This window comes from Rhinoraja longicauda, chromosome 6 (genome assembly GCF_053455715.1).
Source record: "Rhinoraja longicauda isolate Sanriku21f chromosome 6, sRhiLon1.1, whole genome shotgun sequence".
NCBI lineage: Eukaryota > Metazoa > Chordata > Chondrichthyes > Rajiformes > Arhynchobatidae > Rhinoraja > Rhinoraja longicauda.
In genome coordinates this window covers 19,922,824-19,940,830 of record NC_135958.1, presented here as the reverse complement: position 1 = coordinate 19,940,830, position 18,007 = coordinate 19,922,824, and the positions used below count along the sequence as shown (strand labels likewise).

Here is an 18,007-nt window from a genome sequence, read left to right as displayed (position 1 = left end):
TTTAAAATGCATGGATGTAATTTGTTCAGATCAGAGGTTTTGTTCTTTTTGAGTTTGATTAATTTGTTTAATATTTCTCCTATTTTTAGCAAGGTTAAATAATTTCTAATCTCATCTACTGTAACGTTATCTCCTCTGTCTCCCTGCCAAATGTTGAAGCAAAGTAATTGTTTAATATATCTGCTATTTTGACACACTTGCTTGTGATTTTATCTTGTCCATCCCTTTGTAGTCAAGGTCCATCTCCATCTTCTTATGCCTGTGGAATATTTCACTTTTTGCTGACCAGTGAGATGACAATGATTTTAAAAAGGAACGAGTTGTTGGATAGTTTCAGATCAAATCTGGCAGCTCAGAACTATAGCTACATCAAACACTAGGGGCCATCCACAACAGAATGGCACTCCACCACAATGTGTAACCTCACCGCTTGGCATATGCCTCACTCTACATTTAACCCAACACTATCCCAACATTTAAGAAACAGTAAAACAGGTACATGCATAGGACAGGTTAGGAGGGATATGGACCAAATGCGGGCAGGTGGAACTAGTGCAGCTGGGACACATGTTGGCTGGTGTGGGCAAGTTGGGCCAAAGGGCCTGTTTCAACACTGCATCACTCTATGACTCAACCATAATTTTCAAGCCTTCTCCCAAAGTAGGAGTGTAGAAGAGTGCAACAACTGACAAAACTCCAAACTGAAGTGACAACACAAACTCTAACATTAAAGTGAGTTATAGATGGTTATCAAAATTACAACATGCTCTTGATCAGTGAGGCAATTGGGCTGAGGAATGGCAAATGGAGTTTAATGCAAATAAGTGTGAGGTGTTACATTTTGGGAAGTCAAAACGGGCTGGATTTTCACAGTGAATGGTAGAGGTTTGGGGAGTGTTGCAGAGGGAACAAGGAGTGCAGATCGTTCCTTGAAAGTGTTGTAGGAAGGAACTGCAGATTCTAGTTTACACCAGAGACAGACACAAAATGCTGGAATAACTCAGCAAGTCAGTCTGACCATCTCCCTCCTGCTCGGAGTGTCCCCCGGGTGTGGGAGAGTGACGAGAGCGTGGGGAGAGAGGAGAGAAGTGAGGGGAGAGGGGAGCCCCAGATTCCGGGCGGACGGCTCCGCTAACGGCGTCCATCTTGTTTGTGCGAGTGAAAAGGGAGGCCGTGCGTGCCCTATGGTGATGTCATAAGCACAGCACTTTGAAAAATGTGTTTAGAAATGAAAATGTTTTAAACTTTAAAATGTCTGTAACTTAAAAAATATAAGACCAATTTGAATAAAACTTGTTAGTCGCCAGGAGAGTGGCGATTAAGGTGGCGCAAACATTGTGGCGCTATGGTTTACCGTTTTGGCGGCAGACAGGCAGACAGGCATCCCAAACACAGGTAGGTAGGACCAGTGTAGATGATGCATCTTGGTCGTCTGGGTTGTGCCTGGTACGACTCTGACTTGTATTACTGTTCATCTACACCAACAGTTTGTCAACTAACAACCTTCCAAAAAGAATGTACCTGCTCTGGTTGTACACTATTAGGTGCTGGAGTGGATACTTAGTTGATAAATCGATACTTTACCTGTTCTTGGAGTGTTTCTTTGGACTGTACTGGAAGGATTTTACTCAGCATCGAAATGTGTGCTGTCACTGCCAGAGTGTTTACACTGATAGCTTCATTCTGGAGCAGCAAGGTAATTAAACCATTATTCATCGATAAAAATGCCACCCCAGTCAAGGGAGCAACAAAAAAATCAAATCAAACTTGTCTTGTGTAAATCTGAAGACATTTAATGGTTCTCCATACAAACAAAACTAGTTGTACATGGTTATTTCAATCTCTGAATATAGACCCATTTTTATTTCAAATGAAAACATTCTCCAACCAATAACATTAACATAAAAACTGGAATATTGATCTCCCACAGGCAGCAGGATTTATTGATTTCCTTTTCAGCTCCAAAGGATGTGTACGTTAAAGTGCACTTTTGAAAAAACAAAAATTATTTTACAGAAAACAATTGGAAATTAATAAACAATAAAAGGTCCCTTTTCATTCACATAATGCATTTCTCATGTAGTCAAGAGGTATCATGGTGCTACCAAGCCACATCCAGGGCCATACACCTCCCAACCCCTACTGGACATCAATATCTTCCTGGACACATTGGGATCAATCTTTATATGGTTCATCAGTAATCACTGGCTATTCAAACCCAAAAACAAACCACTAGTTACCGAGTATTTTAATTTGAAGTCCCTGGGAAACGCAGCAGGTCAGACTGCATCCGTGCAGATAGGAAAAATTGAGCTAATATCACCATTTGATGCGTCTGTATCAAAGTTATCTCTTCTAACACAAACTGGAAGGGCTGGTTATCTGACATTGTTGTTCTCTAAAAAGTGCTCAGTATCCCAATAGAATCTCCACCCACTGGCCTGGCAGACGACCCTCCTACAACCAGCAATTCAGGCAGCACTTATGTGGACTGTAGACTGACCAGGAAAACAAATTACTGGTCTTTCACAGCGTTGGCAAAAGCCCAACAGTCTAGTTATATGTGTTACACAATCCAAACTCTGCACTGAGAAAGCTCTCTTACAGACTCAAATAGGCAAACACTACTCTGCCCTTCTATTTATCTCTCACCCAAGGATCACAAGCTTCAGATACCTGCAACTGAACAAGTGTTTTAGACTCTACCACCCTTTTTCCCACCACCAGTATTCCCTGCCAAAACATTGTCCATTTTTCCTGCCTCTCTGAATAGCAGATAAACTCAAACTGGCTCCAAGAAATCCCCAGCCCTGTGCCCAAAATGTATTCCTCAATCACAAAATCAGTTCCTCCATTTGACCTGAAGCAATTTGTATGGTTTTCATGTTCATAGAATTGCAGTTGCATGTTCTACACAACAGGCGATGACGTGGCTTTGAAGAACGGCCCAACATCCTGAAATATTTATGCTTCCTCTCTCAAAGCTTCATTATTCTGTTCTGAGGTATAGTTCTGATTAAACATCTAGCTTCTGAAAATCAAATTAGCATTTTTCAGTGTTCTCACAAGATCAGCACAAGCTATACCACAGTACAAGACGTGGCTCTGATTCCAACTCCTGCTATGGCCCTCTCTTTATGCTACAGATTAACACTATGCACCTTAAGTTTAGCACAGGCATTATCTGGCAAGACAATAACCTGATGCTGGGATGAAGATATTAAAGTTTTCTAAAATAATTATTTTTTGTTTTAAACATAGAAATGTTTTAAATGTTATATTGTGGGAGTATTGTGAGCAGTTTTGGGCCATATATCCGATGATGTGCTGGCGTTGGAGAGGGTCCAGAGGTGGTTTACAAAAATGGTCCCAGGAAGGATTGGGTTAACATATGATGAGCGTTTGACAACACTGGGCCTGTACTCGCTGGAGTTTAGAAGGATTGGGGGGGGGGGGAACCGTATTGAAACTTACCTAATGCTGAAAGACGTGGATAGAATGGATGTGGAGAAGATGATTCCACTAGTGGGAGAGTCTAGGACCAGAGGCCACAGCTTCAGAATAAAAGGACATACATTTGGAAAGGAGATGAGGTATTTATTTAGTAGAGGATGGTGAATCTGTGGAATTAATTGCCACTGAAGGCTGTGGAGACCAGGTCGGATATTTTAAGGCAGAGATCGATAGATCCTTGATTAGTGCATATATCAGCAGTTTTGGGGAGAAGGCACGAGAATGCGGTTGAGAGGAAAAGGTAGATCAGCCATGATTGAATGACAGAGTAGACTTGATGGGCCGAATGGTCTAATATGCTCCTATAACTTATGAGCATGAATATCACTGTTATACAACTAATCATAGAGTTGTAGTGTCATACAGCATGGAAACAGGTCCTTTGGCCCAACTTGCCCACACTGACCAACATATCCTATCTACACTAGTCCCACCTACCTGCGTTTGGCCCATATCCTGAAGAGGAATGATTAACAATACTCACACGGTCAAGAGGAACCATCCTGACTTTTGATATGCACCTCAGACCTCACCAGCCGCACTAAACTCCCAAAATAACAGCTGCAACTACTGAGGTACAGATTGTTGGAATGGGATGGTGCTGCATTGCCAGGATACTGCTCTCCGGTAGGAGTGCACACTAAGCATCTTTGTTATACTGGGACCAAGGATAATGAGAGACAGGACACTAATTTCACTGCTGTGGGCAAGGGTTGTATTTAATACCATAGCCCATAGATTCTATCATTTGGTTAAACACTGACTCTATTCCTATAAAGTCATTTCCTAACCCATTAGAGTAATGGAGGAAAGGAAGTTCGAGAAATCAAACCAGTGATTCACAACTAGTGACTGAGTTGTAATCCGAGAGACAGCTGTACACAACTTTCCAACACTACTTGCCCTTCACATTATCTGCTTGTCTTGAAACACGACAAGAAAAAATTAATTCTAAAATGTAATCGCTCATTTGTGGAAGAGTCCCTGGCAAGCTCACAGCAGTCCCTGCTCCGAACACCCCCCATCACCAAGTCACACCTGGCTCATGAGCCACATTGTGGTGCAATGTGGTCCCCTGTGTGTGAAATAATTATTTACACAAACACAATGACTGATCAGACTCCTCATTTCACAGGGCAAACAGCACAGAGCTCAACATCTCCAGTCTGGCCCCACACATCATCGCATTTTCCATGCAAATCCCAGGCACCACACCCACCACACGGTGGAACACTCCCCACTCCCTCCCAATGTCTTTGGCTAAATATCTGGCAGCTTGGATCAGAGCCATACGATGACATCCAGCTCAATGATCTTAACCAGCCTGCATTCACACCTTGCCTGTTGCACTCTGAGCTCATGAAGCGAACACTGGGCCATAGGACCATTGCAGGCTCTGACCACCTTTGGTTGAAGCTGCAGTGCAACTCCCTTGTGACTGGACGCCTCTGGAGAATTCCCTCGCCTGCAGTGAATGCTGGCGGACTCGCTGCTCCAGCGGACCGATGCTGCTGTGTGGTCGCCTCGTGCTGACCGCCGCACGCTGGTCTAGGTAGTGATCTGGAGTGCCAGGTGAAGTCTCTGTTTGGTGATGGCGAGGTTGACCGCAATCAGGAACTCCGGCAGGGTCCCGTTGAGTAGCAGCTCCATGGGCACAAACTGCAGCACTTGCCGGGACTGCTCGCTCCCAGAGTCTGGCCACTCGCTCAGCCGGCCCTGCATGCTCCTAAGGAACTCCACCAGCTGGCTGGGGGGATGCTGAAAGCCTACGCACAGAAGGACGGCCAGGTGCCCCAAGGCATCTGAGGAGGTGGGACTGGCAAAGGACACGGCACGGAAGCAGTGTTGGAGCACGAACACCAAACCCGCCGTGAAGCGGGTGAAGCAGGAGAGGAGGGGGAGGATCAGGGCGCCGCTCTCAGTGCTCTCAGTGACTGCCTCCAGGACAGCCCCCAGGAGCCACCGCTGGTAGCCAGGGTCCCCATCATGGAGCCCAGTGCCGCGGGCAGGGGGTGGGGGCACAGACTGGCACTGCCGTAGCCGGAGGCCACTGGACTGCCTTGGGGCTGGATAGTGCTCTAGACTCCCAATCACCAGGCACTCCCAGGGCGGGCATGTTGTCACCGGGCGGTCGCCCAGCCGATCCTTCATGAAGGCCAGCTGCATGAGCACTTCCGGCCCAGTGTAGAGGCAGCAGGAAGGGCAGTGGGCAACAGGAGCAGCCTGGCACGTGACCAGTGCATCGTTTAGATCACGCAGCAGCCACGACTGGCAGAAGGGCGAGCTGGCCAGCCGGCTCAGACCACGGCCCTCCAACACGTACCAGGACAGGAGTTCGGGGTTCCCTTCTGCTCCCTGCAGGATGCAGGGACTCTCCAGGGGACGCTGGCAGTGCACGTCCACATCAGGTCCGAGGTTCCCTCTGCGCACCCGCTGCTGCCAGCCCTGACGAGCCAGCTCCTGCCTCTCGTTGTAGGAGCCAGTATGCTGCTTCCTGCCTTGGGCCAAGAGCCTGCTGGACAGTCCCCGGACAGCCCCTGGCCCCTTCAACACCCAGGCATCCCGGGACAGAGGGCGCAGGCAGAACCGGTGCAGGTAGAAGCTGGCGGCACAATCCCGTCTCTCCGCCAGCAGACTGGCCACCTGGGAGTCTGTCGTCCCAAAGAGCTGCAGATTCTCCCAGATGGTGCCGGTCTGGAGCCGGTGGAAAAGGTGGCAGCAATCCTCCAGCTGGCCCAGGAAGGAGGGCGGTACAGGGACATGGGCCATCACAGCCTCCTCCACCACCTCCGGCCCGAAGCTCTGCACCAGCTGCTCAAAGTGGCCCCCCAGCGATCTTTGTCCTGCGTAATCCAGGCAGACAGTGTAGACCTCGGAGTTGCCCGCCTTGCTGGTGCTCGGCTTGAAGACGTGGACCTTGTGGAAGCAACAGTTGAGCAGGTAGAGCAGGCAGACTGAGGAGCGCTCAAATAAGGTGAACATCTTCAGCACCAGCGAGCCGCCGGGGCTCAGCAGCCTCAGGGCGGAGATGGCCTCACAGTAGTGCAAGGGGGCCACCAGAGCCTCCTGCTCACCAGGGTTGTCCTGGCAATCCACGCTGCCGTCCGCCGTCACCAGGTGGATGCTCTTCATGTTCCGCGTGAAATCTGTTAGACCCTGGAGATACTGCTGGTCCATAATATCACCGGTGTTATCAGGACCAAAGTACCACCAAGGCAGGGTGCCTGCGATCAGCCGGTCATCCGTTATCATCATTCCGGTGTCGTTGCCCTCGTGGTAGGGGTTGAGAGTGTTGGCCACCCAGCTCCAGTCACAGGGGATGTGGTTGGACCTCAGATAGTGGTTGAGGCTGGTGATGAAAGCCCCGGGACCCTCACAGAGGTGCACAGAGTTCAGCTCCCCGTTGCGAAGGGCCTCCACTGGGAGCAGGGGGAATGTGCACAAGATCTCGTGAAACTTACACCAGGCCTGCGTGCACAGTTCAGCGTTCATGGTCCTCCTGACGTGAGGAACCACCTTCCCAGACCAGTTAGTGAAGCTGGTGTGCTCATGCCACTTCTCCAGCTCCTTGTCGCTCAGCTCATTCTTCACCTGGTTGAGCGACTCCTTCAGGGACTCCAACTTCTTGGACCGCTGGCACTGCCCTGTCGGGACATTTCGGACATCAGGCAGAGTCCACTCATTGCCATGTGGCTTCCGAAAAGTGAATGTTTTATTAAACAGCTTCTCAATGTCATTGAGAACAGGACGACTGAACTCGGAGAGATCTGCCACAGAGTCTCCACGTGGCCTTTTCCTATTGGTCTTGCAATGCTCCATGGATCTGCAAGAGGACAAACAGAAAACATTTGGTTATTTATTTCCCTTATTCAAACAAGAACTTTCAACATTCTGTGCCTTACCATCAGTTAAACGCATTGAACGCAAACAGATATTTTCCAATATCACTCCTATTTGCTTCAACTCCCAATTTTGTTTAGAAAGCAGCTATCGACTGATCATTTTGTTTTTGTGCAAGGTAAGACTACAAGCAACAAGAGTGCCTCACCAAGTGGGGTATCGACCAGTCAGTCCCAACGTATCTTCCCTCACCCTTTTTTCCCCCAATCAGGATTTCTGGGGTCTCACTATGGTGGTAACTGTCTCACACCATTCTGCTTTAGTTAAACATTTTGTTCAAGATGGCCGCGCCGTTGTGTTTGGCTGCCTGCCACTGTATGTTTCTTTTTTTTCCTAATCAGATGTGCAGCACTTTGGTCAACGTGGGTTGTTTTTAAATGTGCTATACAAATAAAATTGACTTGACTTGACTTGACCTCTGATTCTCACCCCACACACCTCAACACACAGGGCTTTCACAACACCACTCTGGCCACAATCAAGCAAGCTGCAGGGGCAGTTGGGGGGGGGGGGGGGTAAATGGTGGGGAGGTTAACAAACAAAAGCCTTCAATCCTGCTGCAGGCAAGTCCCACAAACCCTGCTCTGGATTTTGGGCAGAGGGGCAACTGTAACCGGCCAGCAGGCTCTCGCCATTTGGACAGAGGAGCCGGAAAACTTGGCTTTTAGGAAGAGGGGCAAGAACAGTTTCAGCAGGGAAACAATGTCTTGACAAATGGGGTGATGTGGGGTGAGAGACTGCTGCTGGGATCAGGTCTGAAGAGGGGACTGAAGCCTGGGGCTGTGTGGCAAGAAGGGGCCGGGCCGGGGTGCGAGGGGGAGGTGAAGGGGACCCGGGGCTGGGGAAGGAGGAGTAGTGGTGCGGGGAGTTGGGGGGGGGGGGGGGGGGGTGTAGACGGCGAGCTCCCCCACCCTCACTCATCGGCACACGACGGCGATCGGTGCCGAGGGACGGCGGCGAATACGAGCGAAAGCTGCTCACCTGCCTGCAACTTCCGGCAACTCCGGCTTCCAGTGGCCCGGTGTGCCGACTAAACCATCCGGGGGGCAACGGGTTCTCGGGCGACGAATGGGCGTGGACAGGGTCCGCTTTTATTTGGGGTACAAAATCAATGAGAGTCTTGCCTGCAGTAGCACAACTGAAGCACGCGGACACAAATCAAGCACATTAAAAAACCATATGGAAAACACACTTACATTCTACAAGTCTGTGACAAGAAATATAAAGTGCATTAGTACAAAAAAAAATTTTTTTAATCAATTCCCTGGTAGCGCAAGAGGCGGTCTGAAGCGTTCCATTCCCGAGGTAGGTTTAGGGTTGTGCAGGTCAGTAAAATAACCTGACAGTTTTTACAGGAAAGCAGCTGTCCCTGCACCTGCTGGTGTGGGGGCTTCAGTTTATGTACCTTTTGCCCGATAGTAGCAGAAAGAAGAGGTGATGATGGGGATTTGTGATGATAGATGCCACCTTCTTTGAGGCAGTGGCTGCCCAGTGTAGATGCTTTCGATAAGGTGGATGGCTGTGCTTGTGATGGACTGGGCTGAGTCCGCCACTCTGCAGCCTCTTGTGTTCCTGTGCGGTGGAATTGCCATACCAGGCCATGATTCAACCTGTCAGGATACTTTCTGCAGTGCATTTGTATCACTTTGTTAGAGTATTTGGTCTCAGGCCGAATCTGATTAAATTTCTCAGAAAGTAGAGGTGTCGGTACACCTTCTTGATTACATCTATGTACTGGGCCCACGGCAGGTCATCGAGACTTTAGCCCCCAGGATTTCGAAGGTGCTAAGTCTCTCTGCATCGCCGACCACCAATGCAAACTGGCATTTGTCTCCCAACTTCCCATTTCCGAAGTTAACAATTAATTCCTTGGTTTAATTTAGAGATACAGCACGGAAACGGACCATTTGGCCCACCGAGTCTGCACCGACCAGTGATCCCTGCACATTAACATTATCCTACACAAGGGACAATTTTTACATTTATACCAGGCCAATTAACGTACAAACCTGTACGTCTTTGGAGTGTGGGAGGAAACACCTTCTTGTAGAAGGTGGATAGGCTTTGGGGTATCAGGAGTTTATATTCTATATAGCAATATTATCCTATTCTTTGATATTGGTATTGGTTTATTACTGTCACGTGTACCAAGATACAGTGAAAAAACATTTTTTATGTGCTATCCAGGCAAATCATACTATCCACGTGCAAAGAAAATAAACAGAGTACAGAATACACTATCACAGCTGCAGAGAAAGAGCAGATAACTAAAAAAGTCCATAACAGGGTAGATTGGGAAATCAGGACTACACTCTTGGCTTATGAGAGGGCCGTCTGTTGTCTGATACAGCGGGAGAGAGGCTGTTCTTGAATCTGGTGGTGTGTACTTTCAAGCATTTGTATCTTCTGCCCAACAATAGACAATAGGTGCAGGAGGAGGCCATTCAGCCCTTCGAGCCAGCACCACCATTCAATGTGATCATGGCTGATCATTCTCAATCAGTACCCCGTTCCTGCCTTCTCCCCATACCCCCTGACTCCGCTATCCTTAAGAGCTCTATCTAGCTCTCTCTTGAATGCATTCAGAGAATTGGCCTCCACTGCCTTCTGAGGCAGAGAATTCCACAGATTCACAACTCTCTGACTGAAAAAGTTTTTCCTCATCTCAGTTCTAAATGGCCTACCCCTTATTCTTAAACTGTGCCCCTTGTTCTGGACTCCCCCAACATTGGGAACATGTTTCCTGCCTCTAACGTGCCCAATCCCTTAATAATCTTATACGTTTCGATAAGATCTCCTCTCATCCTTCTAAATTCCAGTGTATACAAGCCTAGTCACTCCAGTTTTTCAACATATGACAGTCCCGCCATTCCGGGAATTAACCTAGTAAACCTACGCTGCACGCCCTCAATAGCAAGAATATCCTTCCTCAAATTTGGAGACCAAAACTGCACACAGTACTCCAGGTGCGGTCTCATTAGGGCTCTGTACAACTGCAGAAGGACCTCTTTGCTCCTATACTCAACTCCTCTTGTTATGAAGGCCAACATTCCATTGGCTTTCTTCACTGCCTGCTGTACCTGCATGCTTCCTTTCAGTGACTGATGCACTAGGACACCCAGATCTGTTTCTAACTTGACACCATTCAGATAATACTCTGCCTTCCTATTCTTACCACCAAAGTGGGTAACCTCACACTTATCCACATTAAACTGCATCTGCCATGTATCCGCCCACTCACACAGCCTATCCAAGTCACACTGGAACCTCATAGCATCTTCCTCACAGTTCAACCTACCACCCAGCTTTGTATCATCTGCAAATTTGCTAATGGTACTTTTAATCCCTTCATCAAGTCATTAATGTATATTGTAAATAGCTGCGGTCCCAGCACCGAGCCTTGCGGTACCCCACTAGTTACTGCCTGCCATTCTGAAAGGGACCCATTTATCCCTACTCTTTGCTTTCTGTCTGTCAACCAATTTTCTACCCATGTCAGTACCCTACCTCCAATACCATGTGCTCTAATTTTGCCCACTAATCTCCTATGTGGAACCTTGTCAAAGGCTTTCTGAAAGTCAAGGTACACCACATCCACCGGCTCTCCCCTGTCAATTTTCCTAGTCACATCCTTAAAGAATTCCAGAAGATTAGTCAAGCATGATTTCCCCTTCGCAAATCCATGCTGACTCAGAACAATCCTGTTACTACTATCCAAATGCTCCGCAACGGGAGAGGACAGAAGAGAGAATTCCCAGAGTGTGGATGGTCCTTAATTCTGTTACATAGAAACATAGAAAATAGGTGTAGGAGTAGGTCATTCGGCCCTTTCGAGCCAGCACCGCCATTCAGTATGATCATGGCTGATCATCCAATATCAGTACCACGTTCTGGCTTTTTCCCAATATCCCTTCATTCCCTTAGCCCTAAGAGCTAAATTAACTCTCTCTTAAAAACATCCCGTGAATGGCCTCCACTGCCTTCCTGTGGTGGAGAATTCCACAAATTCACAACTCTCTGGGTGAAAATGTTTTTCCTCATCTCAGTCCTAAATGGCCTACCCCTTATTCTTAAACTGTGACTCCTGGTTCTGGACTCCCCCAACATCGGGAACATTTTTCCTGCATATACCCTGTCCAATCCTCTAAGAATTTTACTTGTTTCCATAAGATCCCCTCTCATCCTAAATTCCAGCGAACACAAGCCCAGTCAACCCATTCTTTTATCTTACATCAGTCCCACCATCCTGGTTGACCTATGCTGCAATGGCAATAATGTCCTTCCTCAAATTAGGAAACCAAAATTGCACACAATACTCCAAGTGCGGTCTCACCAGGGCCCTGTACGACAGCAGTAGGGCCTCCTTGCTTCTCTAAACTCAAATCCTCAGGCAATGAAGGCCAACATGCCATTTGCTTTCTTCACTGCCTGCTGTACCTGCATGCTTACTTTCAGTGACTGATGTACAAACACACCCAGGTCTCATTGCACCTCCTCTTCTCCTAATCTGACACCATTCAGATAATAATCTATCTTCCTGTTCTTGCCACCAAAGTGGATAACCTCACATTTATCCACATTATCTGCCATGCCTCTGCCCACTCACCCAACCAATCCAAGTCACCCTGCAGCCTCATAGCATCCTCCTTGCAGCTCACAATGCCACCCAGCTTTGTGTCATCCGCAAACTTAGAGATGTTACGTTTAATTCCCTTGTCTAAGTTGTTAATATATATTGTAAACAACTGGGGTCCCAGCAGCGAACCTTGCGGCACCCCACTAGTCACTGCCTGCCATTCTGAAAAGGACCCGTTAATTCCTACTCTTTGCTTCCTGTCCGCCAACCAGTTCTCTATCCATGTCAATACCCTACCCCCAATACCATGTGATCTAATTTTGCACACTAATCTCTTGTGTGGGGCCTTGTCAAAGGCATTTTGAAAGTCCAGATACACCACATTCACTGGCTCTCCCTTATCCATTCCACTTGTTACATCCTCAAAAAATTCCAACAGATTAGTCAAACATGATTTCTCCGTCATAGGTCCATGCTGACTTTGACCAATCCCGTCACTGCTTTCCAAATGCGCTGCTATAACATCTTTAATAATCGACTCCAGCATCTTCCCCACTACCGATGTAAGGCTAACTTGTCTATAATTCCCCGTTTTCTCTCTCCCTCCTTTCTTAAAAAGTGTAGTTACATTGGCTACCCTCCAGTCCACAGGAACTGATCCAGAGTCGAGAGAACATTGGAAAATGATCACCAATGCGTCCACGATTTCTAGGGCCACCTCCTTGAGTACTCTGGGATGCAGACCATCTGGCCCTGTGGATTTATCTGCCTTCAGCCCCAACAGTTTACCTAACACAATTTTCTGACTAATGTGGATTCCCTTTAGTTCCTCCCTCCCACTAGATCCTCAGTCCCCTAGTATTTCCGGGAGATTGTTTGTCTTCCTTAGTGAAGATAGAACCAAAGTACTCATTTAACTGTTCTGCCATTTCCTTGTTTCCCATTATAAATTCTGTTGGCTGCTTTTCACGAAGCAACATGAAGTGCAGATGGAGTTGATGGGTTGGAGGCTTCGCTGTGTGATGGACTGGGCTGCGTCCACAACTCTGCAAATATTTGCAGTCTCAGGCAGACCAGTTGCCAAACCCAGCTGTGATCATATTTTGGTACTTTAGTCTGCAATTCACTGTTGCCAGAAGAGAAGGAAGTTGCATTTATGTACCTGCTATCATGGCACAGGATATGATGTCCAGGAGGAGTCTAATATACAAAACCCCTTGTGTTTGGATACTCTTATTGAAGAAACATAACTTCCAGGGAAGTATTACGGATGGACTCAGCCTGAAGTTCAGCCACCACTGCAACAGATGGAATGTGTTGTGTCCAGAAGCAGAATGCCAAAAACACTCAGCATTTCAAGCAGCATCTATGGAGAGAGAAATTAACCCTGTTTTTTCCTTCTATGGATTCTCATCTGCTGAGTATTTTCTGCTTTGATGCATTCATAGAGTAAGGTGTTCCTTGACCTGTTTCACCAGAGTCGCTTGATAAGATTTTTTTTAGGTTTTTGAGATACAGCGCGGAAACAGACCCTTCGGCCCACCGGGTCCACGCCGCCCAGCGATCCCCACACATTAACACTATCCTACACAAACTAGGGACAATTTTCACATTTGCCCAGCCAATTAACCTACATACCTGTACGTCTTTGGAGTGTGGGAGGAAACAGAAGATCTCGGAGAAAACCCACGCAGGTCACGGGAAGAACGTACAAACTCCGTACAGACGGCGCCCGTAGTCAGGATCGAACCTGAGTCTCCGGCGCTGCATTCGCCGTAAGGCAGCAACTCTACCGCTGCGCCACCGTGCCGCCATCAACAATCTGATCAAATGTTGCCTCAATGCTGAGGAAAGACACTCTCACCTTTCCTCTTGTGGTCAACCAAGAAAGGTGAAGGAGTTAAGAAGGACAATTGCACAGGCCTGGGTTGAAGCGATGGAATCGGAATTGAGGGTCTCGGTTACAGGGCTGAATGTGTGTGGGTGATTACAGAGTGCGGGTAATCAAAACATAGGTGAGAATTATAAAATTGAGGAATTCCAATAATCAGGAGCCAGTGGACGTGCGAGCACAAGATCGATGTCTGATTGGGGAAACAATGCCAGTGGAATTGTGATGACCTTTATACAGTGTTGAATTAGGGTGGGTGGCTGGGTCAGTGCTAGAGTCGGGCGCTATTCCGGGGGGAAATAGGCAGTCTTAGTCATACCTTGGTCACGTGCTTTGAACCTCAGGTCAAATGCAGAACCACGGTGTTAAGCTGGTTCAGTAGCAGCAATGCCATGGAGCAGGACCAACAATAACCAAAGACAGGACTGGATGAAGACGATGAGGAGAGGAGACTTCACCAGTGCCCACAGTCTCATTGATGATGGAGTCACCACATTGTGAAATACAAGGCCAAAGCATTTTCAACATTTTCGGCTAGAAGTGCCAGGTGGATGAACTCTTCCCGATGGTCTCACCACACTTTTGCCAAGATTCATCTCACGATTGCAGGAAACAGCCAAGTGCACTGGTGCAGCAAGGGCTGTGGCTCCTAACAATGTACTGGCTGTGGGCCACAGAACTAGCTGCCCCTCTGGCCAAGCTGAGCAGGTATGTGCATTGTGGAAAATTATCCAAGTGTGTCTACACTGTCTGAGAGAGGAGAGTGGTGGAAGCAGACTCACTAACAGTATTTGAGAACTGTCTAGATAAGTGACTTGAGTTGCCGAGGACTAGAAGGCCAAGTACTGGAAGATGGGATTATTGCAGGTGGGTGCTGCATGAACTGGTCAGTGTGGACATGGTTGGCTAAATTGACTGTTTCCATTACTATAACTCCCGTTGTCAACACTTGCAGCATTCAATACCATCTAGAGCAAAGCATCTTTATTGATTGTCTTCCCTTTGCCATCTGTAACATTCACTCATTCCATCAGCAGCATACGAGATGACTACAGACCATCTACAAGGTGTCTTGGATCAACTCACCAAGTGCAAGGGCAAGTACAGCTGGCACTTATGAAAAATACCACTTCCAACTGTGGTAAATCTGAGGGGAAAAATCCCCTCCAGATCATAGTCCACTCTCAGTGCTGATGCAAGTTCTCAATCTGAAACGTCAACAATTCCAACCTCCCCCCTCCCCCCACTGACGTTGCATGACCCACTCAGTTCCTCCAGCAGTTTTTTTTACCATTAGACGACTTTGAGGACCCCATCAGCCTCAGGATGTTATTGTACTGGTCAGCTCACCAATCACCACTCTGCAAAAGTGTTGTGGCCTATAAAAAAAAACTGAGTTTTAGATTTGCTGGAAGCTTCCAGAAGCTGAGATCAGAATATTATTAGTCTTAATGGGTTCTGTCTGTTTTGCATCTCTAAGGATTTCTGTCAGACGAGCAGATGGCATTCATGTTTTAAACATTACAGAACTCACAGAGGAAGCCCAGACTTGCATTGACAGGAGGCAGGTATAATCGGTGTCAGAACAATGTTTCTCAAAATCAAAACACCTTTCCAGAAAAGTTAGTAAACAGGCATTCCTCAAGGAAACGCTGTAGGGCTTTTGGAGCATTCTTGGTTGCATTTTGGTTGCCCTCATCAGAGCCTAATGGTGACCATGGACCTGCTGTGAGTGAGAATGGCAACTCAGCTGCTTCCCTCCTTCCCAAAGGCTCTGGGACTCATCAGCAGAGAGGTTTTCTGCCCAATCTCTAACCCAACAGGCAACGGTGGAGTCTTTCCTTCCAACCGATCCCTCATCGTCATTGTGTAGATGACCGACTGCAGCTATAAGGTGCATTTTTGAATTAGACCAGTTTATTCTGTGGATCTACAGTTTAATCGGTTTATATCTGTACATTGTAGAAGCATCTTCTTGCTGTTGTTTCCTTGCAGCTTGAATGAACCCATTTCATCTGCATCTTCAACAGTTCAACAACAGTTCAACAGAGCTTTATTTGTCATTCGGTACCAAGGTACCGAACGAAACTACATAGCAGTCATACACAAAAAAGAACACAAGGCACATAACCCCAACACAAACGTCCATCACAGTGACTCCAAACACCCCCTCACTGTGATGGAGGCAACAAAACTTCCACTCTCTTCCCCATGCCCACGGTCAGACAGCTTGTCCCCGACCGACCCGCACAGTGCCCGCAAGGGGATGGAAGTCCCCGCGGCCGAGCCGCACCGGGCGCTGAAACGTCTCGCGGCCGAGCCGGGCGATGGATGGCCCCGCGACCGAGCCTTGCGCAGCTAAGTCCCGCAGCCGAGCCGCACCGGGCGATGGAAGGCCCCGCGGCCAAGCCGCACCGGGCGATGTTAAGTCCAGCGGCCGAGCCGCACCAGCGATGTAAAGTCCCGCGGCCGAGCCGCGCCGGGCGATGTAAAGTCCCGCAGCCGAGCCGCGCCGGGCGAAGTAAAGTCCCGCGGCCGAGCCGCACCGGGCGATGTTAGGCCCCGCGGCCGAGCCGCACCGGGCGATGTTGCGCCCCGTGGCCGAGCCGCACCGGGCACTGTTAAGTCCAGCGGCCGAGCCGCGCCGGGCGATGTTAAGTCCAGCAGCCGAGCCGCACCGGGCGATGGAAGGCCCCGCAGCCGAGCCGCACCCCGCGCCGTGAGGAAGAGACCTAAAAGAGAAAGGTTTCCCCCACCCCCCCACCCACACCCACACCACCACCCCCCACACATACACAACCACAAAAAAACCCAAAAAAAACCATCCCAACACAGACACACAACAAAATAAAAAAGGAAAAAAGACGAACAGACTGCTAGCTCAATATTCCCAGAGTCATTCTTGGTGTCAGGTGAATATTTTTCCTTTTGTTTCTCCTGTGGAGATCATAGTCAGATAACATGGAAACAGGCTCCTTCAGTCCACTGGGTCCAAAATTTAAGTCTGATTCAAAAACACTTCCTCTCAGCAACTCAGTTATTATACAAATGTGTTAGCTTGAATGATGTGCTCTTGTCAGTTTTATGAAAGCATAAAGAAAACCTAAAACCCTCCAATAACCCTCATTCTAAGCACCTCTTCTGCTTCAATCTTGAATTACAAATCATTCTCTTCCTCTGGAGAATCAATCATTTTAAACAGCTCGGTTGTCAGGGCCTAGCGCTGAATACACAAAAAGAGACTGATACATCTGGTTTTGGTATCTTCCCCCAATCCTGAACGAAAGGATCAGAATATCATCACTATGTGGTTCGACCGGCTTGGGCAGGTGCACGGAAAGAATGAATAATGAATGAATGTTTATTGGCCAAGAATGTACACATACAAGAAATGTGCCTTGGTGCTCCACTCGCAAGTAACAACACGAACATACAGTAAACAATTAAGAATAAGCATAAAACATTAAGAACATATTATGGCGAGTCCGAAAACTTGTTGGTTGTAGAAGAAGTTTATTGCAGCCGCAATATTCGAATACAGAGTTAAACAACAAGGTAAAGGACAACCATCAAAAACCTACTGTCTTCTTCGAAGACTTCGCCGAACTGAACATTTCGGGCGCCAAAAGCGCACATGACCACGCTGGCCAATCAGCGATGTCGCTCTCTGGACCAATCCCCATGGTCGCGTTCACACGTGACCTCGCTGGCCAATCTGAGGGTTCGACGACCCGGACCATTCTCTATGGTCGCTACATGACCCCACCCAGAACCCGAGGTACGGAACCTAGCAGGGAGCCGGATTTCGCGACCATAACGAGTACGGAGAGGGGCAGCCTGAACCACAGGAGCCGGGGGTTCCGGACTTGGAGGAACTGCCGGAACGGGGGGTCCTGGAGGAACTGCCGGAACGGGGGGTCCTGGACTGAGCGGAACTAACGGAGGTCGGCCTCTCCTAGGGGTTTGGCCGACCAGGACTGGTTGATCCGGATCCAAGTGTGCAGGTTTGAGCCGGGACACCGAGACGAGCTCACTCTTGCCGCACATGTCTAAGGTGAAGGTAGCCGTTCCCTTACGCAAAACCCGGAACGGCCCTTGATAGACCCTCTGCAACGGGGCGCGATGGG

The 18,007-nt window shown here is 48.2% G+C and overlaps 1 protein-coding gene across 2 annotated transcripts; it reads right to left on the bottom strand.

Moving 5' to 3' along the window:
- Nucleotides 1–1,781: 1,781 nt before the first annotated feature.
- cmtr2 (cap methyltransferase 2) lies at nucleotides 1,782–8,432 on the bottom strand. 2 transcript variants are annotated; one of them, XM_078400649.1, is made up of 2 exons: nucleotides 8,395–8,432; nucleotides 1,782–7,336 (listed from the first exon to the last, which is right to left on the bottom strand). In XM_078400649.1, exon 2 carries the CDS (start codon nucleotides 7,330–7,332, stop codon nucleotides 5,062–5,064), a length of 2,271 nt encoding a protein of 756 aa, XP_078256775.1. In that variant the 5' UTR covers nucleotides 7,333–7,336; nucleotides 8,395–8,432; the 3' UTR covers nucleotides 1,782–5,061. The 2 variants fall into 2 exon arrangements, with proteins under 2 accessions (XP_078256775.1, XP_078256774.1); XM_078400648.1 differs by lacking the exon at nucleotides 8,395–8,432 and adding an exon at nucleotides 7,562–7,787.
- Nucleotides 8,433–18,007: the final 9,575 nt, after the last annotated feature.